Below are 25023 nucleotides of genomic sequence, written 5' to 3' on the forward strand. Positions count from 1 at the left end.
ACTAAGAGCTGCTACACTAAGAGCTGCTACATTAAGAGCTGCTACACTAAGAGATGCTACACTAAGAGCTGATACACTAAGAGCTGATACACTAAGAGCTGCTATACTAAGAGCTGCTACACTAAGAGCTGCTACATTAAGAGCTGCTACATTAAGAGCTGCTATACTAAGAGCTGCTACACTAAGAGCTGCTACACTAAGAGCTGCTACACTAAGAGCTGCTACATTAAGAGCCGCTACATTAAGAGCTGTTACACTAAGAGCTGCTACATTAAGAGCCGCTACACTAAGAGCTGCTACATTAAGAGCTGTTACACTAAGAGCTGCTACATTAAGAGCTGTTACACTAAGAGCTGTTACACTAAGAGCTGCTACACTAAGAGCTGCTACATTAATAGTGTATAAATGAGCAGACTGTAATCAAGTTGAGTTACATTTGTGGCCTTGTGACAGAGCAAGGTAGAGAAGGACAAACACACACACACACACACACACACACACACACACACACACACACACACACACACACACACACACACACACACACACACACACACACACACACACACACACACACACTCTCTCTCTCTCTCTCTCTCTCTCTCTTTTTGTCTTTCTCTCTCTCTCTCTCTGACTGATAAAAGCGACACATTATAATTCCTTGTTAACGACACTCCTCCAGCGACCACACTGCTCCTTCTCTCCCCGACTGTCAAGAGACCTGGATCAAGCTCTCCCTAAAATAAGCCCAAGTCAGAGAGGGTTTCACAGAGAAAGCCCTGGTTTCAAAGAGCCATAGTTCTGCTTTATGCGAATAGAGCCCCTCACAAAACAACAACAACAAAAAAAAGACACCAACTTTGAACAGTCGTTCTGGAGCGAGTCTGTGTCTGAGTTCCAAATAGCACCCTATCCCCTATATAGTGCTTTACTTTTAACGATCAGAGCCCTGGGCCCTGGTGCTCGCTACGAAGGGGAAAGGGTGCCATTTGGGACATCTCTGTGTTCATTCAGGACTCCCGAATCCAGGGATAGAAGGGGATACAGTGTGCATTGTTAGAGCTACGGCCGTCTCTGAGCTACCAGAAAGCATCTCATCCACTCACAATACAGCATCCAAATCTCATTACAACATAGCACTGGATTTACACTGAACTGCTATGAACAGGGAGTGGCTGGTTGAGTCTTACATCTCTTCTCCTCAGGGGGAAGTGGTGAGATAGTGAGGGAACGCTTTGTTTGTTACACAAAACATTCTCTAAATCAAGTCCATATGGCACCCTATCGCCTATATATATAGTGTACAACTAGCCTATGGGGCTCTGGTCAAAAGTATTGCACTATATAGGCGATAGGGGGCCATTTGGGATCGATCTCAAATCAAGTCCCAGCTGAGATGCTGCTGGATGTTTCACTCGGTGAGACTCACTGAAGAATTATCAGACTGTCTGTCTGATGGTGTGCTGTCTGTATGATGGTGTCTGTCTGTCTGATGGTGTGCTGTCTCTCTGATGGTGTGCTGTCTGTATGATGTTGTCTGTCTGATGGTGTGTGTTGTCTGTCTGATGGTGTGTGCTGTCTGTCTGATGGTGTGCTGTCAGTCTGATGGTGTGCTGTCTGTCTGATGGTGTGCTGTCTGTCTGATGGTGTGCTGTCTGTCTGATGGTGTGTGCTGTCTATCTGATGGTGTGTGCTGTCTATCTGATGGTGTGTGCTGTCAATCTGATGGTGTGTGCTGTCTGTCTGATGGTGTCTTGTCTGTCTGATGGTGTCTTGTCTGCCTGATGGTGTGTGCTGTCTATCTGATGGTGTGTGCTGTCTGTCTGATAGTGTCTTGTCTGCCTGATGGTGTCTTGTCTGCCTGATGGTGTCTTGTCTGCCTGATGGTGTGTGCTGTCTGTCTGATGGTGTCTGTCTGTCTGATGGTGTGCTGTCTGTCTGACGGTGCGTGCCATATGTCTGACGGTGTGTGTTGTCTGTCTGATGGTGTGTGCTGTCTGTCTGATGGTGTGTGCTGTCTCTCTGATGGAGTGTGCCTGTCTCTCTGATGGAGTGTGCCTGTCTGACGGTGTGCTGTCTGTCTGATGGTGTGTGCTGTCTGTCTGACGATGTGTGCTGTCTGTCTGACGGTGTGTGCTGTCTGTCTGACGGTGCGCTGTCTGTCTGACGGTGTGCGCTGTCTGTCTGATGGTGTGCGCTGTCTGTCTGATGGTGTGTGCTGTCTCTCTGATGGAGTGTGCCTGTCTGACGGTGTGCTGTCTGTCTGATGGTGTGCTGTCTGTCTGATGGTGTGTGCTGTCTGTCTGATGGTGTATGCTGTCTGTCTGATGGTGTGTGCTGTCTGTCTGATGGTGTGCGCTGTCTGTCTGACGGTGTGCGCTGTCTGTCTGATGGTGTGCGCTGTCTGTCTGACGGTGTGTGCTGTCTGTCTGATGGTGTGTGCTGTCTATCTGATGGTGTGTGCTGTCTGTCTGATGGTGTGTGCTGTCTGTCTGATGGTGTGTGCTGTCTATCTGATGGTGTGTGCTGTCTGTCTGATGGTGTGCGCTGTCTGTCTGACGGTGTGTAATCCTTGTTATCATCACTGACTGAATGTAAACATTGACTGTCATGAGAAGCAGAGAGTAATGTATCTAGACTCAACCCATTTAATATGGCACCAACTCTGTCATTCTGACGTGACAAGGCAAACACATTATTCATTTTAATTTCTCTAGCAATGTGTTGCTCATCATGAACAGAGAGGAGACCGCCAGTAAACAATAACATTTGTATACATCTAGTATTTTTTTATCATCGTTCCTTTCTCTACCTAAACATACATTATTTAAGGTCTAAATGATGCCAACTTGCTGAGGGCAGATATTAAGAGGAGAGAGGGAGGAGAGAGGATAGATAAGAGGAGAAGAGGGGAGAGGAGAAGATGGGGAGCGGAGGAGAGGAGGGGAGAAGATGGAGAGGGGAGAGGAGAGGAGAAGAGGAGGAGAGATAAGATGAGAGGAGAAGATGGGGAGGTGAGGAGAGGATGAGGTGGGGGAGGAGAAGAGGATGAGAGGAGTAGGGAGAGAACAGATCAAAAGTGGTAGGAATCTTCCTAGGCCTGTCAACGTTTCAGAGGTGTCTCTTTGAACACCATGTCAGCTTAAGCCCCAACGGCAGAACCAGGGCACACGGAACATGTATGAACAGGTAACACATGCATGAATAAAAACACGTGTATGCTTGCATATGGCAGACACAGAGAAGGATGATCCACCTACACTTCAGTAACTCCAAATGATAACCTGAATTCCTTCCAAAACCGAGCAGCGTGTCACCACGTTATGAGACCACAATCAAACAGAACCGAGCAGCGTAATAAGACCACAATCAAACAGAACCGAGCAGCGTGTCACCACGTAATAAGACCACAATCAAACAGAACCGAGCAGCGGGTCACCACGTAATAAGACCACAATCAAACAGAACCAAGCAGCGTAATAAGACCACAATCAAACAGAACCGAGCAGCGTGTCACCACGTAATAAGACCACAATCAAACAGAACCGAGCAGCGGGTCACCACGTAATAAGACCACAATCAAACAGAACCGAGCAGCGTGTCACCACGTAATAAGACCACAATCAAACAGAACCGAGCAGCGGGTCACCACGTAATAAGACCACAATCAAACAGAACCGAGCAGCGTAATAAGACCACAATCAAACAGAACCGAGCAGCGTGTCACCACGTAATAAGACCACAATCAAACAGAACCGAGCAGCGGGTCACCACGTAATAAGACCACAATCAAACAGAACCGAGCAGCGTGTCACCGCGTAATGAGACCACAATCAAACAGAACCGAGCAGCGTGTCACCGCGTAATAAGACCACAATCAAACAGAACCGAGCAGCGTGTCACCGCGTAATAAGACCACAATCAAACAGAACCGAGCAGCGTGTCACCACGTAATAAGACCACAATCAAACAGAACCGAGCAGCGTGTCACCACGTAATAAGACCACAATCAAACAGAACCGAGCAGCGGGTCACGACGTAATAAGACCACAATCAAACAGAACCGAGCAGCGTGTCACCACGTAATAAGACCACAATCAAACAGAACCGAGCAGCGTGTCACCACGTAATAAGACCACAATCAAACAGAACCGAGCAGCGTGTCACCACGTAATAAGACCACAATCAAACAGAACCGAGCAGCGTGTCACCACGTAATAAGACCACAATCAAACAGAACCGAGCAGCAAGTCACCACGTAATAAGACCACAATCAAACAGAACCGAGCAGCGTGTCACCATGTAATGAGACCACAATCAAACAGAACCGAGCAGCGTGTCACCACGTAATGAGACCACAATCAAACAGAACCGAGCAGCGTGTCACCGCGTAATAAGACCACAATCAAACAGAACCGAGCAGCGTGTCACCACGTAATAAGACCACAATCAAACAGAACCGAGCAGCGTGTCACCACGTAATGAGACCACAATCAAACAGAACCGAGCAGCGTGTCACCACGTAATGAGACCACAATCAAACAGAACCGAGCAGCGTGTCACCACGTAATGAGACCACAATCAAACAGAACCGAGCAGCGGGTCACCACGTAATAAGACCACAATCAAACAGAACCGAGCAGCGTAATAAGACCACAATCAAACAGAACCGAGCAGCGGGTCACCACGTAATAAGACCACAATCAAACAGAACCGAGCAGCGGGTCACCACGTAATGAGACCACAATCAAACAGAACCGAACGGCGTGTCACCACGTAATGAGACCACAATCAAACAGAACCGAGCAGCGTGTCACCGCGTAATAAGACCACAATCAAACAGAACCGAGCAGCGTGTCACCACGTAATAAGACCACAATCAAACAGAACCGAGCAGCGTGTCACCACGTAATAAGACCACAATCAAACAGAACCGAGCAGCGTGTCACCACGTAATGAGACCACAATCAAACAGAACCGAGCAGCGTGTCACCACGTAATAAGACCACAATCAAACAGAACCGAGCAGGGTGTCACCATGTAATGAGACCACAATCAAACAGAACCGAGCAGCGTGTCACCACGTAATGAGACCACAATCAAACAGAACCGAGCAGCGTGTCACCACGTAATGAGACCACAATCAAACAGAACCGAGCAGCGGGTCACCACGTAATAAGACCACAATCAAACAGAACCGAGCAGCGTAATAAGACCACAATCAAACAGAACCGAGCAGCGGGTCACCACGTAATAAGACCACAATCAAACAGAACCGAGCAGCGGGTCACCACGTAATGAGACCACAATCAAACAGAACCGAACGGCGTGTCACCACGTAATAAGACCACAATCAAACAGAACCGAGCAGCGTGTCACCGCGTAATAAGACCACAATCAAACAGAACCGAGCAGCGTGTCACCACGTAATGAGACCACAATCAAACAGAACCGAGCAGCGTGTCACCACGTAATAAGACCACAATCACACAGAAGCAGGTGGTTATTGCACATCAGGTGATGCAGGAAACCCATTTGAACATCTCAGGGGTGGATGGGAAGGTACTCTGTCTGCTCACTGTGATTGATGGAGTGACAGAGACTACATGTAGCGAGTCAGTGACTGCCTGACGGTGGAGCTGTAGTGTGATGCCTCCGATACCTACCTGATAGGTGTTGTCAAAGCTGTCATACATGAATCTCGTGATCAGAGACGTCTTGCCAACTACAAGAGAGAGAGAGAGAGAGAGAGAGAGAGAGAGAGAGAGAGAGACAATGTGTTAGCTTCTGTAACAGAGAGAGAGAGAGACATAAGTAGTCTACTATATAGGGAATAGGGCTCCGTTTGGGACGCAGATATCTTCCTCTGTAAAGGGAAGCTAACATGTTACACATGGGTAGAGAAGATGAGATGTATAGACACTGTAAATTATAAGTCACAAAGAGCTTGAGGACTTTTTCATTTCATATAATGATCTTCTTTCAGTATTTCCCCACAATAAAGTAGGTTTTATATGTTTACGCAATATAAACGTGTTCAAAGAGCTATTAGAAGCCCCTCCTTACTCTGCCTGAGTGTCAGAGGCTGTTCTCATGTGACAGTCTAAACAAGCTGCTCTCTGAGTTCTCCAACGGTCCCCACTCAGTACTAAAAGGTAATCAAATCAAGTTTATTTTATATAGCCCTTCGTACATCAGCTAATATCTCAAAGTGCTGTACAGTAACCCAGCCTAAAACCCCAAACAGCAAGCAATGCAGGTGTAGAAGCACGGTGGCTAGGAAAAACTCCCTAGAAAGGCAGGAACCTAGGAAGAAACCTAGAGAGGAACCAGGCTATGAGGGGTGGCCAGTCTGGTTCAGGGTACTTCGAGGAAAGAACACATCCTCCAAAGTTTTCTTCCAGTGCACGCACGCACGCACGCATGCACGCACGCTGGCAAACATACACACTCTGTGGGGGGTTGGCGGCAGCTCAGATGTAAACAGAGAGGAAAAAGCCTGGTTTTGCTCCAGTTGAGGAAGCCGGCATAACGAGGAAAAGCTCTTGTCCACAAGTCATTTAAATGCTAATTTCCCCAAAGACACAAGACCGTTTGATTCCACAGCGAAAGGGATTTAAATGAATGGGGCTCGTAAGGCCCGGTAGACAGCTTCTGTGTGAATACAGAGTATTCCCTATTCACCTACAGAGAGCCCTGTGAACCAGAGTATTCCCTATTCACCTACAGAGAGCCCTGTGGTCCAGAGTATTCCCTATTCACCTACACAGAGCCCTGTGAACCAGAGTATTCCCTATTCACCTACAGAGAGCCCTGTGGTCCAGAGTATTCCCTATTCACCTACACAGAGCCCTGTGGTCCAGAGTATTCCCTATTCACCTACAGAGAGCCCTGTGGTCCAGAGTATTCCCTATTCACCTACAGAGAGCCCTGTGGGCCCTGGTCAAAACAGTGCACTTCACACACAGTGCCCTGTGGTCCAGAGTATTCCCTATTCACCTACAGAGAGCCCTGTGGGCCCTGGTCAAAACAGTGCACTTCACACACAGTGCCCTGTGGTCCAGAGTATTCCCTATTCACCTACAGAGAGCCCTGTGGGCCCTGGTCAAAACAGTGCACTTCACACACAGTGCCCTGTGGTCCAGAGTATTCCCTATTCACCTACAGAGAGCCCTGTGGGCCCTGGTCAAAACAGTGCACTTCACACACAGTGCCCTGTGGTCCAGAGTATTCCCTATTCACCTACAGAGAGCCCTGTGGGCCCTGGTCAAAACAGTGCACTTCACACACAGTGCCCTGTGGTCCAGAGTATTCCCTATTCACCTACAGAGAGCCCTGTGGGCCCTGGTCAAAACAGTGCACTTCACACACAGTGCCCTGTGGTCCAGAGTATTCCCTATTCACCTACAGAGAGCCCTGTGGGCCCTGGTCAAAACAGTGCACTTCACACACAGTGCCCTGTGGTCCAGAGTATTCCCTATTCACCTACAGAGAGCCCTGTGGGCCCTGGTCAAAACAGTGCACTTCACACACAGTGCCCTGTGGTCCAGAGTATTCCCTATTCACCTACACAGAGCCCTGTGGTCCCTGGTCAAAACAGTGCACTTCACACACAGTGCCCTGTGGGCCCTGGTCAAAACAGTGCACTTCACACACAGTGCCCTGTGGGCCCTGGTCAAAACAGTGCACTTCACACACAGTGCCCTGTGGGCCCTGGTCAAAACAGTGCACTTCACACACAGTGCCCTGTGGGCCCTGGTCAAAACAGTGCACTTCACACACAGTGCCCTGTGGTCCAGAGTATTCCCTATTCACCTACAGAGTGCCCTGTGGGCCCTGGTCAAAACAGTGCACTTCACACACAGTGCCCTGTGGTCCAGAGTATTCCCTATTCACCTACAGAGAGCCCTGTGGGCCCTGGTCAAAACAGTGCACTTCACACACAGTGCCCTGTGGTCCAGAGTATTCCCTATTCACCTACACAGAGCCCTGTGGTCCCTGGTCAAAACAGTGCACTTCACACACAGTGCCCTGTGGGCCAGAGTATTCCCTATTCACCTACACAGAGCCCTGTGGGCCCTGGTCAAAACAGTGCACTTCACACACAGTGCCCTGTGGTCCAGAGTATTCCCTATTCACCTACAGAGAGCCCTGTGGGCCCTGGTCAAAACAGTGCACTTCACACACAGTGCCCTGTGGTCCAGAGTATTCCCTATTCACCTACACAGTGCCCTGTGGGCCCTGGTCAAAACAGTGCACTTCACACACAGTGCCCTGTGGGCCCTGGTCAAAACAGTGCACTTCACACACAGTGCCCTGTGGGCCCTGGTCAAAACAGTGCACTTCACACACAGTGCCCTGTGGGCCCTGGTCAAAACAGTGCACTTCACACACAGTGCCCTGTGGGCCCTGGTCAAAACAGTGCACTTCACACACAGTGCCCTGTGGGCCCTGGTCAAAACAGTGCACTTCACACACAGTGCCCTGTGGGCCCTGGTCAAAACAGTGCACTTCACACACAGTGCCCTGTGGGCCCTGGTCAAAACAGTGCCTTCAGAAAGTGTTGTTGTGTTACAGCCGTAATTTAAAATGTATTGGTCATTGGCCTACACACAATACCATATAATGTCAAAGTGGTATTATGTTTATTTATTTTTTTTTATTTTTTTTTTTACAAATGAATTAAAAATGAAAAGCTGAAATGTCTTGAGTCCATAAGTATTCACCCCCCTTTGTTATGACAAGCTTAAATAAGTTCAGGAATTAAAAATGTGCTTAACAAGTCACATAATAAGTTGCAATAATCGTGTTTAACATGATTTTTAAATGACTAACCTCATCTCTGTACCCTTCACATACTGATAATTGTAAGGTCCCACAATCGAGCAGTGAATTTCAAACACAGATTCAACAACAAAGACAAAAATCTATGGCAAGAACTGAAAATGGTCCTCCATCAATGATCAACAACCAATTTGACAGAAATTGAAGAATGTTGAAAAGAATAATGAGCCAATGTTCTACAATCCAAGTGTGGAAATCTCTTAGAAACATACCCAGAAAGACTCACAGCTCTTAGAGACCTCCCCATAAAACCTCACAGCTCTTAGAGACTCACCCAGAAAGACTCACAGCTGTAATCACTGCCAAAGGTGCTTCTACAAAGTATTGACTCAGGGGTCAAAATACACACAGTTGAAGTCGGAAGTTTACATACACTTAGGTTGGAGTCATTAATCCTCGTTTTTCAACCACTCCACAAATTTCTTGTTAACAAACTATAGTTTTGGCAAGTCGGTTAGGACATTGACTTTGTGATTGACACAAGTCATTTTTCCAACAATTGTTTACAGACAGATTATTTCACTGTATCACAATTCCAGTGGGTCAGAAGATTACATACACTAAGTTGACTGTGCCTTTAAACAGCTTGGAAAATCCAAGATAATTATGTCATGGCTTTATAAGCTTCTGATAGGCTAATTTACATAATTTGAGTCAATTGGAGGTGTACCTGTGGATGTATTTCAAGGCCTACCTTCAAACTCAGTGCCTCTTTGCTTGACATCATGGGAAAATCAAAAGAAATCAGCCAAGACCTCAGAAAGAAATCTGTAGACCTCCATAAGTCTGGTTCATCCTTGGGAGCAATTTCCAAACGCCTGAAGGTACCACGTTCATCTGTACAAACAATAGTACGCAAGTATAAACTGCTCAGGAAGGAGACGCGTTGTGTCTCCTAGAGATGAACGTACTTTAGAGCAAAAAGTGCAAATCAATCCCAGCACAACAGCAAAGGACCTTGTGAAGATGCTGAAGGAAACAGGTACAAAAGTATCTATATTCACAGTAAAACGAGTCCTATATCGACATAACCTGAAAGGCCGCTCAGCAAGAAAGAAGCCACTGCACCGTAACCGCCATAGAAAAGCCAGACTACGGTTTGCAACTGCACAAAATATACTTTTTGGAGAAATGTACTCTGGTCTGATCAAAGAAATATAGAACTGTTTGGCCATAATGACTATCGTTATGTTTGGAGGAAAAAGGGGGATGCTTGCAATTCGAAGAACACCATCCCAACCGTGAAGCACGGGGGTGGCAGCATCATGTTGTGGGAGTGCTTTGCTGCAGGAGGGACTGGTATACTTCACAAAGTAGATGGCATCACGAGGTAGGAGAATTATGTGGACATATTGAAGCAACATATCAAGACATCAGTCAGGAAGTTAAAGCTTGGTCGCAAATGGGTCTTCCAAATGGACAATGACCGAAAGCAGACTTCCAAAGTTGAGGCAAAATGGCTTAAGGACAACAAAGTCAAGGTATTGGAGTGGCCATCACAAAGCCCTGACCTCAATCCTATAGAAAAAGTGTGGGCAGAACTGAAAAAGCATGTGCCAGCAAGGAGGCCTACAAACCTGACTCAGATTCACCAGCTCTGTCAGTAGGAATGGGCCATAATTCACCCAACTTATTGTGGGAAGCTTGTGGAAGACTACCCGACACGTTTGACCCAAGTTAAACAATTTAAAGGCAATGATACCAAATACTAATCGAGTATATGTAAACTTCTGACCCACTGGGAATGTGATGAAATAAATAAAAGCTGAAATCAATAATTCTCTCCACTATTATTCTGACATTTCACATTCTTAAAATAAAGTGGTGATCCAAGGGGCCTCCCGGGTGGCGCAGCGGTGCCACCAGAGACTCTGGGTTCGCGCCCAGGCTCTAATGGCCATAATGACTTTCGCAGCCGGCCGCGACCGGGAGGTCCGTGGGGCGACGCACAATTGGCCTAGCGTCGTCCGGGTTAGGGAGGGTTTGGCCGGTAGGGATATCCTTGTCTCATCGCGCACCAGCGACTCCTGTGGCGGGCCGGGCGCAGTGCGCGCGAGCCAGGTGCACGGTGTTTCCTCCGACACATTGGTGCGGCTGGCTTCCGGGTTGGAGGCGCGCTGTGTTAAGAAGCAGTGCGGCTTGGTTGGGTTGTGTTTCGGAGGACGCATGACTTTCGACCTTCGTCTCTCCCGAGCCCGTACGGGAGTTTTAGCGATGAGACAAGATAGTAATTACTAACAATTGGATACCACAAAAATTGGGGAGAAAAGGGAGTAAAAAAATAAAAAAAATCGAATAAAAAAATAAAAGTGTTGATCCTAACACAGGATTTTTTTTTGCTAGGATTAAATGTCAGGAATTGTGAAAAACTGAGTTTTTAAATGTATTTGGCTAAGGTGTATGTAAACTTCCGACTTCAACTGTATGTATCCCTCCCGACCCAGCCCTATGTGATATCCCTCCCGGCCCAGCCCTATGTGATATCCCTCCCGACCCAGCCCTATGTGATATCCCTCCCGGCCTAGCCCTATGTGATATCCCTCCCGACCCAGCCCTATGTGATATCACTCGCGACCCAGCCCCATGTGATATCCCTCCCGACCCAGCCCCATGTGATATCCCTCCCGACCCAGCCCTATGTGATATCCCTCCCGACCCAGCCCTATGTGATATCCCTCCCGACCCAGCCCTATGTGATATCCCTCCCGGCCCAGCCCTATGTGATATCCCTCCCGTCCCAGCCCTATGTGATATCCCTCCCGACCCAGCCCTATGTGATATCACTCGCGACCCAGCCCCATGTATCCCTCCCGACCCAGCCCTATAAGATATCCCTCCCGACCCAGCCCCATGTGATATCCCTCCCGACCCAGCCCTATGTGATATCCCTCCCGACCCAGCCCTATGTGATATCCCTCCCGACCCAGCCCTATGTGATATCCCTCCCGACCCAGCCCCATGTGATATCCCTCCCGACCCAGCCCCATGTGATATCCCTCCCGACCCAGCCCTATGTGATATCCCTCCCGACCCAGCCCCATGTGATATCCCTCCCGACCCAGCCCCATGTGATATCCCTCCCGACCCAGCCCCATGTGATATCCCTCCCGACCCAGCCCCATGTGATATCCCTCCCGACCCAGCCCTATGTGATATCCCTCCCGACCCAGCCCTATGTGATATCCCTCCCGACCCAGCCCTATGTGATATCCCTCCCGACCCAGCCCTATGTGATATCCCTCCCCACCCAGCCCTATGTGATATTTGACACCATCATCACTTCTTCCTCACAAGGATGTAGGCCTATCCAACCAGGAAGGAGGCTATTTTAACTGACTTCCTGATTGATGGCAGAACAACGACTAACGTCCTAATTTTAAATATTTCATGTATTATTTACGGAGCCGGTGGACTGGATGGCTTATGACATTTTTCAGTTAATCACCCGTATCAGGGTAGAGTTGTCTGGACATGAATATGGAGCTCAGTTCACTATCACACTATTTACTGCAGCACAAATAGCACCCTATTCTCTATGTAGTATTCTACTTCTGACCAGAGCTTTATGGGTTCTGGTCAAAAAGTAGTGCACTATATAATAGGGAATAGGCTGTTCAACTGTAGAATGATTTGGACACGATGTGCAAAACATTCTCCTCCCCTTTATAGCCTGAATCAGTCATTATGCAAAACATTCTCCTCCTCTTTACAGCCTGAATCAGTCATTATGCAAAACATTCCCCTCCCCTTTATAGCCTGAATCAGTCATTATGCAAAACATTCTCCTCTTTACAGCCTGAATCAGTCATTATGCAAAACATTCTCCTCTTTACAGCCTGAATCAGTCATTATGCAAAACATTCTCCTCCCCTTTACAGCCTGAATCAGTCATTATGCAAAACATTCTCCTCCCCTTTACAGCCTAAATCAGTCATTATGCAAAACATTCTCCTCTTTACAGCCGGAATCAGTCATTATGCAAAACATTCTCCTCCCCTTTACAGCCTGAATCAGTCATTATGCAAAACATTCTCCTCCCCTTTACAGCCTGAATCAGTCATTATGCAAAACATTCTCCTCCCCTTTACAGCCTAAATCAGTCATTATGCAAAACATTCTCCTCCCCTTTGCAGCCTAAATCAGTCATTATGCAAAACATTCTCCTCTTTACAGCCTGAATCAGTCATTATGCAAAACATTCTCCTCTTTACAGCCTGAATCAGTCATTATGCAAAACATTCTCCTCCCCTTTACAGCCTGAATCAGTCATTATGCAAAACATTCTCCTCCTCTTTATAGCCTGAATCAGTCATTATGCAAAACATTCTCCTCCCCTTTACAGCCCGAATCAGTCATTATGCAAAACATTCTCCTCCCCTTTACAGCCTGAATCAGTCATTATGCAAAACATTCTCCTCCTCTTTATAGCCTGAATCAGTCATTATGCAAAACATTCTCCTCCCCTTTACAGCCTGAATCAGTCATTATGCAAAACATTCTCCTCCCCTTTACTGCCTGAATCAGTCATTATGCAAAACATTCTCCTCTTTACAGCCTGAATCAGTCATTATGCAAAAACATTCTCCTCCCCTTTACAGCCTGAATCAGTCATTATGCAAAACATTCTCCTCCCCTTTACTGCCTGAATCAGTCATTATGCAAAACATTCTCCTCCCCTTTACAGCCTAAATCAGTCATTATGCAAAACATTCTCCTCTTTACAGCCTGAATCAGTCATTATGCAAAACATTCTCCTCTTTACAGCCTGAATCAGTCATTATGCAAAACATTCTCCTCTTTACAGCCTGAATCAGTCATTATGCAAAACATTCTCCTCTTTACAGCCTGAATCAGTCATTATGCAAAACATTCTCCTCTTTACAGCCTGAATCAGTCATTATGCAAAACATTCTCCTCTTTACAGCCTGAATCAGTCATTATGCAAAACATTCTCCTCCCCTTTACAGCCTGAATCGGTCATTATGCAAAACATTCTCCTCCTCTTTACAGCCTGAATCGGTCATTATGTATATTACGCTAGGCTCATTTATCTCTATCATGTTCAAGTAGAACCAAAACACACGCAAAAAAAAATGTTTTATAAAGCAAGCTGGCTTGAATCTGTTTCTCTGTAATTAGTGTATTATTCAGTTTACAGAATAAACAAAGCTCAACAGAATCAATACAAATAAAGTCATTAACATGTTTAAAGGTCTAATTCAGCTTTTTTATCTCCACATCAAATCATTTCTGCGTAATAATCAATAAATCAAAGTATTTATAAAGCCCTTCTTACATCAGCTGATATCTCAAAGTGCTGTACAGAAACCCAGCCTAAAACCCCCAAACAGCAAGCAATGCAGGTGTAGAAGCACGGTGGCTAGGAAAAACTCACCAGAAAGGTCAAAACCTAGGAAGAAACCTAGAGAGGAACCAGGCTATGAGGGGTGGCCAGTCCTCTTCTGGCTGTGCCGGGTGGAGATTATAACAGAACATGGCCAAGATGTTCAAATGTTCATAAATGACCAGCATGGTCAAATAATAATAATCACAGTAGTTGTCGAGGGTGCAGCAAGTCAGCACCTCAGGAGTAAATGTCAGTTGGCTTAATGAAGTATCTTACTGAGATTGTTTTAAATTAAATTGGTCAAAAAGACACAAAAATAACTTCTTAGCAAAGAGCAATTTCTCAAGCAATAGTTTTTTTTTTAGGACTGTCCGGGAGTGGTCTGAGTGGGGAGGGGAACATAGAAAATGAGCTGCTATTGGCAGAGGGGTTTGGAACTCTCTTTCTTATTGGTCTACTTAATAATTTACCGCCTGGTGATTTCACCACGGAAAGCCTAAACACCATCCCACCAAAACAGGCTGAAATTTAAGTTGGTCTTTTCAAACAGCTCTGACACTAACAGGGCCTCATCATCCTTCTCACCATTTCACAGAATTATTCCTCATAGTGGAGATGTATATAAAACACAGTTAAACCTCATAGTGGAGATGTATATAAAACACAGTTAAACCTCATAGTGGAGATATATATAAAACACAGTTAAACCTCATAGTGGAGATATATATAAAACACAGTTAAACCTCAGTGGAGATATATATAAAACACAGTTAAACCTCAGTGGAGATATATATAAAACACAGTTAAACCTCAGTGGAGATATATATAAAACACAGTTAAATCTCAGTGTGGAGATATATATAAAACACAGTTAAACCTCATAGTGGAGATATATATAAAACACAGTTAAACCTCATAGTGGAGATGTATATAAAACACAGTTAAACCTCATAGTGGAGATGTATATAAAACACAGTTAAACCTCAGTGTGGAGATATATATAAAACACAGTTAAACCTCAGTGTGGAGATATATATAAAACACAGTTAAACCTCATAGTGGAGATATATATAAAACACAGTTAAACCTCAGTGTGGAGATGTATATAAAACACAGTTAAACCTCATAGTGGAGATATATATAAAACACAGTTAAACCTCATAGTGGAGATATATATAAAACACAGTTAAACCTCAGTGTGGAGATATATATAAAACACAGTTAAACCTGTGTGGAGATATATATAAAACACAGTTAAACCTCATAGTGGAGATATATATAAAACACAGTTAAACCTCAGTGGAGATATATATAAAACACAGTTAAACCTCATAGTGGAGATATATATAAAACACAGTTAAACCTCAGTGGAGATATATATAAAACACAGTTAAACCTCATAGTGGAGATATATATAAAACACAGTTAAACCTCATAGTGGAGATATATATAAAACACAGTTAAACCTCATAGTGGAGATATATATAAAACACAGTTAAACCTCATAGTGGAGATATATATAAAACACAGTTAAACCTCAGTGGAGATATATATAAAACACAGTTAAACCTCATAGTGGAGATATATATAAAACACAGTTAAACCTCATAGTGGAGATATATATAAAACACAGTTAAACCTCATAGTGGAGATACATATAAAACACAGTTAAACCTCAGTGTGGAGATATATATAAAACACAGTTAAACCTCTTAGTGTTGAGATATATATAAAACACAGTTAAACCTCAGTGTGGAGATATATATAAAACACAGTTAAATCTCATAGTGGAGATATATATAAAACACAGTTAAACCTCATAGTGGAGATATATATAAAACACAGTTAAACCTCTTAGTGTTGAGATATATATAAAACACAGTTAAACCTCATAGTGGAGATATATATAAAACACAGTTAAATCTCATAGTGGAGATATATATAAAACACAGTTAAACCTCAGTGGAGATATATATAAAACACAGTTAAACCTCATAGTGGAGATATATATAAAACACAGTTAAACCTCAGTGGAGATATATATAAAACACAGTTAAACCTCATAGTGGAGATATATATAAAACACAGTTAAACCTCTTAGTGTTGAGATATATATAAAACACAGTTAAACCTCATAGTGGAGATATATATAAAACACAGTTAAACCTCATAGTGGAGATATATATAAAACACAGTTAAACCTCATAGTGGAGATATATATAAAACACAGTTAAACCTCAGTGGAGATATATATAAAACACAGTTAAACCTCATAGTGGAGATATATATAAAACACAGTTAAACCTCTTAGTGTTGAGATATATATAAAACACAGTTAAACCTCATAGTGGAGATATATATAAAACACAGTTAAATCTCATAGTGGAGATATATATAAAACACAGTTAAACCTCAGTGGAGATATATATAAAACACAGTTAAACCACGTTCTTGACTGCACTGGCCCTTTAATTGAAACTAATAAAAACCCATCTAGAAGAATAGGCTAGCTACAGTATCTGAATTCACCTACACAATTAGTTAAAGGTCTGACGGGAAAGGCCAGAACTTATAGCTGTTGCATCTCTCCACAACATGGTGTCGCATCTCTCCACAACATGGTGTCGCATCTCTCCACAACATGGTGTAACATCTCTCCACAACATGGTGTCGCATCTCTCCACAACATGGTGTCGCATCTCTCCACAACATGGTGTCACATCTCTCCACAACATGGTGTCGCATCTCTCCACAACATGGTGTAACATCTCTCCACAACATGGTGTCACGTCTCTCCACAACATGGTGTCGCATCTCTCCACAACATGGTGTCACATCTCTCCACAACATGGTGTAACATCTCTCCACAACATGGTGTAACATCTCTCCACAACATGGTGTCACATCTCTCCACAACATGTTGTCACATCTCTCCACAACATGGTGTCACATCTCTCCACAACATGGTGTCGCATCTCTCCACAACATGGTGTCACATCTCTCCACAACATGGTGTCGCATCTCTCCACAACATGGTGTCGCATCTCTCCACAACATGGTGTAACATCTCTCCACAACATGGTGTCACGTCTCTCCACAACATGGTGTCACGTCTCTCCACAACATGGTGTCACATCTCTCCACAACATGGTGTAACATCTCTCCACAACATGGTGTCACATCTCTCCACAACATGGTGTCACATCTCTCCACAACATGGTGTCACATCTCTCCACAACATGGTGTCACATCTCTCCACAACATGGTGTCGCATCTCTCCACAACATGGTGTCGCATCTCTCCACAACATGGTGTCGCATCTCTCCACAACATGGTGTCGCATCTCTCCACAACATGGTGTCGCATCTCTCCACAACATGGTGTCACATCTCTCCACAACATGGTGTCGCATCTCTCCACAACATGGTGTCGCATCTCTCCACAACATGGTGTCGCATCTCTCCACAACATGGTGTCGCATCTCTCCACAACATGGTGTCACATCTCTCCACAACATGGTGTCGCATCTCTCCACAACATGGTGTCGCATCTCTCCACAACATGGTGTCGCATCTCTCCACAACATGGTGTCGCATCTCTCCACAACATGGTGTCGCATCTCTCCACAACATGGTGTCACATCTCTCCACAACATGGTGTCGCATCTCTCCACAACATGGTGTCGCATCTCTCCACAACATGGTGTCACATCTCTCCACAACATGGTGTCGCATCTCTCCACAACATGGTGTCGCATCTCTCCACAACATGGTGTCACATCTCTCCACAACATGGTGTCACATCTCTCCACAACATGGTGTCGCATCTCTCCACAACATTGGACTATTTGGAAACAAGCATTTTAATTTTCAAGTGATATCCTCTGGGTCCACACTGTACATTTTGTTGTATATGTCTTCTGTTACCCAAAATGAATTCAATTCAACATGTTCTATAACAACAGCTGTGGAAAACTCCAAGAATGTCTCTGCAGATTAAAGTTACCATGGTGACAGCTAGCAGCACAAATACCCTGTCCTTCTCTCCACAGGTCTGTTATGTACTGTCTGTACTCTGCTATATTCCTCCATTTTATCCACCTAACCTTATGAGGCATATTGATTGGCTAGCAGGGGGTGGTCGTGGAGAGGAAGGTGTGTGAGTGTATGAGTGTGTGAGTGTATGAATGTGTGAGTGAATGAGTGAGTGTGTGTGAGAGAGAGAAATGGCAAGAGAGAGAGAGAGAGTGAGGGTGAGAGACAGAGAGAGAGGGAACTATTTGTACATAATATGATATTTGTAATGTCTTTATTCTTTTGGAACTTTTGTGAGTGTAATGTTTACTGTTCATTTTTATTGTTTATTTCACTTTTGATTATTATCTATTTCACTTGCTTTGGCAATGTTAACATTTGTTTCCCATGCCAATAAAGGCCTTAAATTGAATTGAGAGAGAGAGAGAGATGCAGAGCGAGAGGGGGGGAGAGAGAGAGAAACAGAGAGAGAGAGAGGAGAGAAAGAAGGAGGGAGGGAGAGAAACAGCGAGAGAGAGAGAGAGCGAGAGAGGGAGGGAGAGAAACAGCGAGAGAGAAAGAGAGGGGAGGGAGGGAGAAACAGAGAGAGAGGGGGGGGGACAGAGAGAGAGAGAGAGAGAGAGAGGGGAGGGAGGGAGAAACAGAGCGAGAGAGGGGGAGAAACAGAGAGAGGGGAGAGAGAGAGAGAGGGGGGAGGGAGAAACAGAGCGAGAGATGGAGGGAGTGATGACTTTCTTTTCCATTTGTATACTGCATCCCATCTAGTGGTATTTTGGTAGGTGAGGTTTGTAGATGTAGTCTATATGACAGCCTATCATTCTAGAATATGAAATGCATCATCCAATTCCAACGTCTCCCTAGGCCCACAAATAGTGTTAATCACAATTTATTTTGAATACCCTCAACTGTCAAGTTAGGCAGAAAAAGAGAGGAAGGGAGAGAGAGAAAGAGAAAGAGAAAGAGAGAGAGAGAGAGAGAGAGAGAGAGAGAGAGAGAGAGAGAGAGAGAGAGAGAGAGAGAGAGAGAGAGAGAGAGAGAGAGAGAGAGAGAGAGAGAGGAAAAAAGAGAGCAAAATAGAGAGAGAACCTGACAACCGCCCCACACTTACTGAGGAATTACACAAGCCACAGATTGTACTGTACTCCTTATGGCCTCAAATGGGACACACAGTGGCAAGAAAAAGTATGTGAGCCCTTTGGAGTTACCTGGATTTCTGCATAAATTAGTCATAACATTTGATCTGATCTTCATCTAAGTCACAACAACAAGACAAACACAGTCTGCTTAAACTAATAACACACACAATTATACGTTTTCATGTCTTTATTGAACACACCGTGTAAACATTCACAGTGCAGGGTGGGAAAAGTATGTGAACTCTTGGATTTAATAACTGGTTGACCCTCCTTTGGCAGCAACAACCTCAACCAAACGTTTTCTGTAGTTGCGGATCAGACCTGCACAACGGTCAGGAGGAATGTTGGACCACTCCTCTTAACAAAACTGTTTCAATTCAGCAATATTCTTGGAATGTCTGGTGTGAACCGCTCTCTTGAGGTCATGCCACTGCATCTCAATCGGGTTGAGGTCAGGACTCTGAATGGGCCACTCCAGAAGGCTTATTTTCTTCTGTTGAAGCCATTCTGTTGTTGATTTACTTCTGTGTTTTGGGTCGTTGTCCTGTTGCATCACCTAAGTTAAGTTGAGCTTCAATTGGAGGATAAAGACATTTTGCAGGAGAATGTTAGACTAAACTTGGGAATTAATTTTTCCGTCGATGATAGCAAGCTGTCCAGGCCCTGAAGCACCAAAGCAGCCCCAAACCATGATGCTCCCTCCACCAGACTTTACAGTTGGGATGAGGTTTTGATGTTGATGTGCTGTGCCTTTTTTTCTCCACACATAGTGTTGTGTGTTCCTTCCAAACAACTCAACTCTAGTTTCATCTGTCCATAGAATATTTTTCCAGTAGCGCTGTGGAACATCCAGGTGCACTTTTGCAAACTTCAGATGTGCAGCAATGGGGTTTTTTGGACAGCAGTGACTTCTTCCATGGTGTCCTCCCATGAACACCATTCTTGTTTAGTGTTTTACGTATCGTAGACTCGTCAACAGAGATGTTAACATGTTCCAGAGATTTCTGTAAGTCTAGGATTCTTCTTAACCTCATTGAACATTCTGCACTGTGCTCTTGCAGTCATCTTTGCAGGACGGCCACTGATAGGAAGAGTAGCAACAGTGCTGAACTTTCTCCATTTATAGACCATTTGTCTTACCGTGGACTGATGAACCTCATGGCTTTTAGTGATACTTTTGTAACCCTTTCCAGCTTTATGCAAGTCAACAATTCTTAATCTTAGGTCTTCTGAGATATTTTCTGTTAAAGGCATGGTTCACATTAGGCAATGCTTCTTGTGAATTGCAAAGTCAAATTTTGTGAGTGTTTTTTATAAGGCAGGGCAGCTCTAACTATCTCCAATCTCGTCTCATTGATTGGACTCCAGGTTAGCTGACTCCTGACTCCAATTAGCTTTTGGAGAAGTCATTAGCCTAGGGGTTCACATACTTTTTCCAACCTACACTGTGAATGTTTAAATTATGTATTCAATATAGACAAGAAAAATACATTAATTTGTGCGTTATTAGTTTAAACAGACCGTGTTTGTCTGTTGTTGTGACTTAGATGAAGATTAGATCAAATTTGATGACCAATTTATGCAGAAATCCAGATAATTCCAAAGGGTTCACATACTTTTTCTTGCCACTGTATATACAAGAAAATAAACTTTTCCGAAACACACAGTCTCTAAACTCTGGTGTCCAAACTCCCAGCATGCCCTAGACCTTCTGTCTGAGGACAAACTAGGGTCACCCAGCCACATAATAATACACACAGGAACAAACAACCTGAGAGCACAGCACTCAAGGGAGTGATTGGAAGAGCTTCTTCTACTTACCCCAACACACAAGTGACTACCTTCACCCTGCTACCATACAGCAGGTAAATGCAAATATTTCCCGTGACTGTGCCTCAAAACCAAATGTTTTCCTGGCCCACCAATCCACCCTGGACTTGAACAGCCTTGATGACTAGGTCCACCTATACAAGGCAGCAGTGCCCACCTTCGCCAGGACCCTAAAGGACATCGCCCTCAGCCCCAACACCTCACACAGGAGCAACAGATCAACAGGCACCCCGCCCAGACCAGCGAGACACTCTCCCAGACCAGAGAGACACTCTCCCAGACCAGAGAGACACTCGCCCAGACCAGAGAGACACTCTCCCAGACCAGAGAGACACTCTCCCAGACCAGAGAGACACTCTCCCAGACCAGAGAGACACTCGCCCAGACCAGAGAGACACTCTCCCAGACCAGAGAGACACTCTCCCAGACCAGAGAGACACTCGCCCAGACCAGAGAGACACTCTCCCAGACCAGAGAGACACTCTCCCAGACCAGAGAGACACTCTCCCAGACCAGAGAGACACTCTCCCAGACCAGAGAGACACTCTCCCAGACCAGAGAGACACTCTCCCAGACCAGAGACACTCTCCCAGACCAGAGAGACACTCTCCCAGACCAGAGAGACACTCTCCCAGAGAGACACTCTCCCAGACCAGAGACACTCTCCCAGACCAGCGAGACACTCTCCCAGAGAGACACTCTCCCAGACCAGAGAGACACTCTCCCAGACCAGAGAGACACTCTCCCAGAGAGACACTCTCCCAGACCAGAGACACTCTCCCAGACCAGCGAGACACTCTCCCAGAGAGACACTCTCCCAGACCAGAGAGACACTCTCCCAGACCAGCGAGACACTCTCCCAGACCAGCAAGACACTCTTCTAGACCAGCGAGACACTCCGCCCAGACCAGAGAGACACTCTGCCAGACCAGAGAGACACTCTCCCAGAGAGACACTCTCCTAGACCAGCGAGACACTCTCCCAGACCAGCGAGACACTCTCCCAGACCAGCGGGATGCCCCCCCCCCCCCACTCCAGCCACATCCACACCTCCACCCAATCAATAACCCTCCAAACCAACCATGCCCACACCCCATATAGGCCCACTCAGATCAGGAACCTGGACTTCACCAAAGAAATCAGAAATACAGACATTGTCATCCTACAAAAAACCTGGTATAGAGGAGATGGACCACCGGTTGCTCTCTAGGTTACAGAGAGCTGGTAGTCCCATCCACCAAACTACCAGGTGTGAAACAGGGAAGGGACTCAGGGGGTATGCTAATTTGGTAAAGAGCAGACCTAACCCACTCTACTAAATGAATCAAAACAAGAACATTTTACATTTGGCTAGAAATTCAAAAGGAAATGATCTTAACAGAGAATAATGTCCTCCTGTGTGCTACCTACATCCCCCCCACTAGAATCCCCATACTTTAATGAAGACAGCTTCTCTCTGGGAAATCAATCATCACGTTCTAGTTTGTGGCGACCTAAACACCAGAACCTGACACCCTCAGCACACGTGGCGACCTAAACACCAGAACCTGACACACTCAGCACACGTGGCGACCTAAACACCAGAACCTGACACCCTCAGCACACGTGGCGACCTAAACACCAGAACCTGACACCCTCAGCACACGTGGCGACCTAAACACCAGAACCTGACACCCTCAGCACACGTGGCGACCTAAACACCAGAACCTGACACCCTCAGCACACGTGGCGACCTAAACACCAGAACCTGACACCCTCAGCACACGTGGCGACCTAAACACCAGAACCTGACACCCTCAGCACACGTGGCGACCTAAACACCAGAACCTGACACCCTCAGCACACGTGGCGACCTAAACACCAGAACCTGACACCCTCAGCACACGTGGCGACCTAAACACCAGAACCTGACACACTCAGCACACGTGGCGACCTAAACACCAGAACCTGACACCCTCAGCACACGTGGCGACCTAAACACCAGAACCTGACACCCTCAGCACACGTGGCGACCTAAACACCAGAACCTGACACCCTCAGCACACGTGGCGACCTAAACACCAGAACCTGACACCCTCAGCACACGTGGCGACCTAAACACCAGAACCTGACACCCTCAGCACACGTGGCGACCTAAACACCAGAACCTGACACCCTCAGCACACGTGGTGCGACCTAAACACCAGAACCTGACACCCTCAGCACACAGGGGGACTAACACCTACCTGGAGGGAACAGCATTCCCAGAGTCTCTCAGAGCGTTCAGTCAGCCCACTGACACTCCTATCAGATCACAGTCAGCCCACTGACACTCTTATCAGATCACAGTCAGCCCACTGACACCCCTATCAGTTCACAGTCAGCCCACTCACACCCCTATCAGATCGCAGCAAAATCACAGTCTACTTGAACAGAGCAATACTCAATCATGAGGCATCAAAGCCAAAGGAACTGAATAATATTAAGAAATGCTATAGATGGAAGGAAAGTAGTGTGGAAACCTACCAAAAAAACAATTAGGAAACAACAAATTAAATACCTTTTAGACAACTTTCTGGATAAAATGTTACACTGTAATAATGAAGGTGTAAACTTGGCAGTAGAAAACCTCAACAGTATATTTGACCTCTCAGCTTCCACAACAAATCAAACAATTTCAAGCAGACAACCTAAGAAAATTAACAACAATGACAAATGGTTTGATGAAGAATACAAAAACCTAAGAAAGAAATTGAGAAACCTATCCAACCAAAAACATAGTGACCCAGAAAACCTGAGTCTACGCCTTCACTATGGTGAATCACTAAAACGATACAGAAATACACTACGGACAAAGAAGGAACAGCACGTCAGAAATCAGCTCAATGTAACTGAAGAATCCGTAGACTCTAACCACTTCTGGGGAAATTGGAAAATAATTAAACAAACAACAACATGAAGAGTTATCTATCCAAAATGGAGATGTATGGATAAACCACTTCTCCAATACTTTTGGCCCTATAACAAAGAACAAACAGCAAAAACATATACATGATCAAATACAAATCTTAGAATCAACTATTAAAGACTACCAGAACACACTGGATTCTCCAATTACCTTGAATGAACTACAGGACAAAATACAAACCCTCCAACCCAATAAGGTATGTGGTGTTGATGGAATCCTAAATGAAATGATAAAATATACAGACCACAAATTTCAATTGGCTATACTAAAACTCTTTAACATCATCCTCAGCTCTGGCATATTCCCCAATGTTTGGAACCAAGGACTGATCACCCCAATCCACAAAAGTGGAGGCAAATTTGACCCCAATAACTACCGTGGGATATGTGTCAACAACCTTGGGAAAATCCTCTGCATCATCATTAACAGCAGACTCATACATTTCTTCAGTGAAAACAATGTACTGAGCAAATGTCAAATTGGCTTTTTACCAAATGACCGTATGACAGACACGTATTCACCATGCACACCCTAATTGACAAACAAACAAACCAAAACAAAGGCAGTCTTCAATTTGGCATGAGGGTCTGCTATACAAACTGATGGTGTTGTGGTGTTGGGGGAAAAACATACAACATTATAACATCCATGTACACAAACAAGTGTAAAACTTGGCAAAAAACAACATTTCTTTCCACAGGGGCGTGGGGTGAGACATGGACACAGCTTAAGCACCACCCTCTTCAACATATATATCAACGAATTGGCGCGGGCACTAGAACAGTCTGCAGCACCCGACCTCATCCCACTAGAACAGTCTGCAGCACCCAACCTCATCCTACTAGAACAGTCTGCAGCACCAGGCCTCATCCTACTATCATCTGA

At 45.2% G+C, this 25023-nt stretch overlaps 1 protein-coding gene across 2 annotated transcripts in view; it reads right to left on the bottom strand.

Annotated features, from left to right (window-relative positions):
• Positions 1-25023, bottom strand: part of LOC120054575 (ras-related protein Rab-6B) — a 129847-nt gene that overhangs the window by 73428 nt on the left and 31396 nt on the right. For both annotated transcript variants that reach the window (XM_039002028.1, XM_039002027.1), the window contains exon 2: positions 5667-5725. In XM_039002028.1, coding sequence (XP_038857956.1) covers positions 5667-5725 — 59 coding nt within the window. The remainder of the gene's footprint in view (positions 1-5666; positions 5726-25023) is intronic.

Source organism: Salvelinus namaycush, chromosome 10 (genome assembly GCF_016432855.1).
Source record: "Salvelinus namaycush isolate Seneca chromosome 10, SaNama_1.0, whole genome shotgun sequence".
Taxonomy (NCBI): Eukaryota; Metazoa; Chordata; class Actinopteri; order Salmoniformes; family Salmonidae; genus Salvelinus; species Salvelinus namaycush.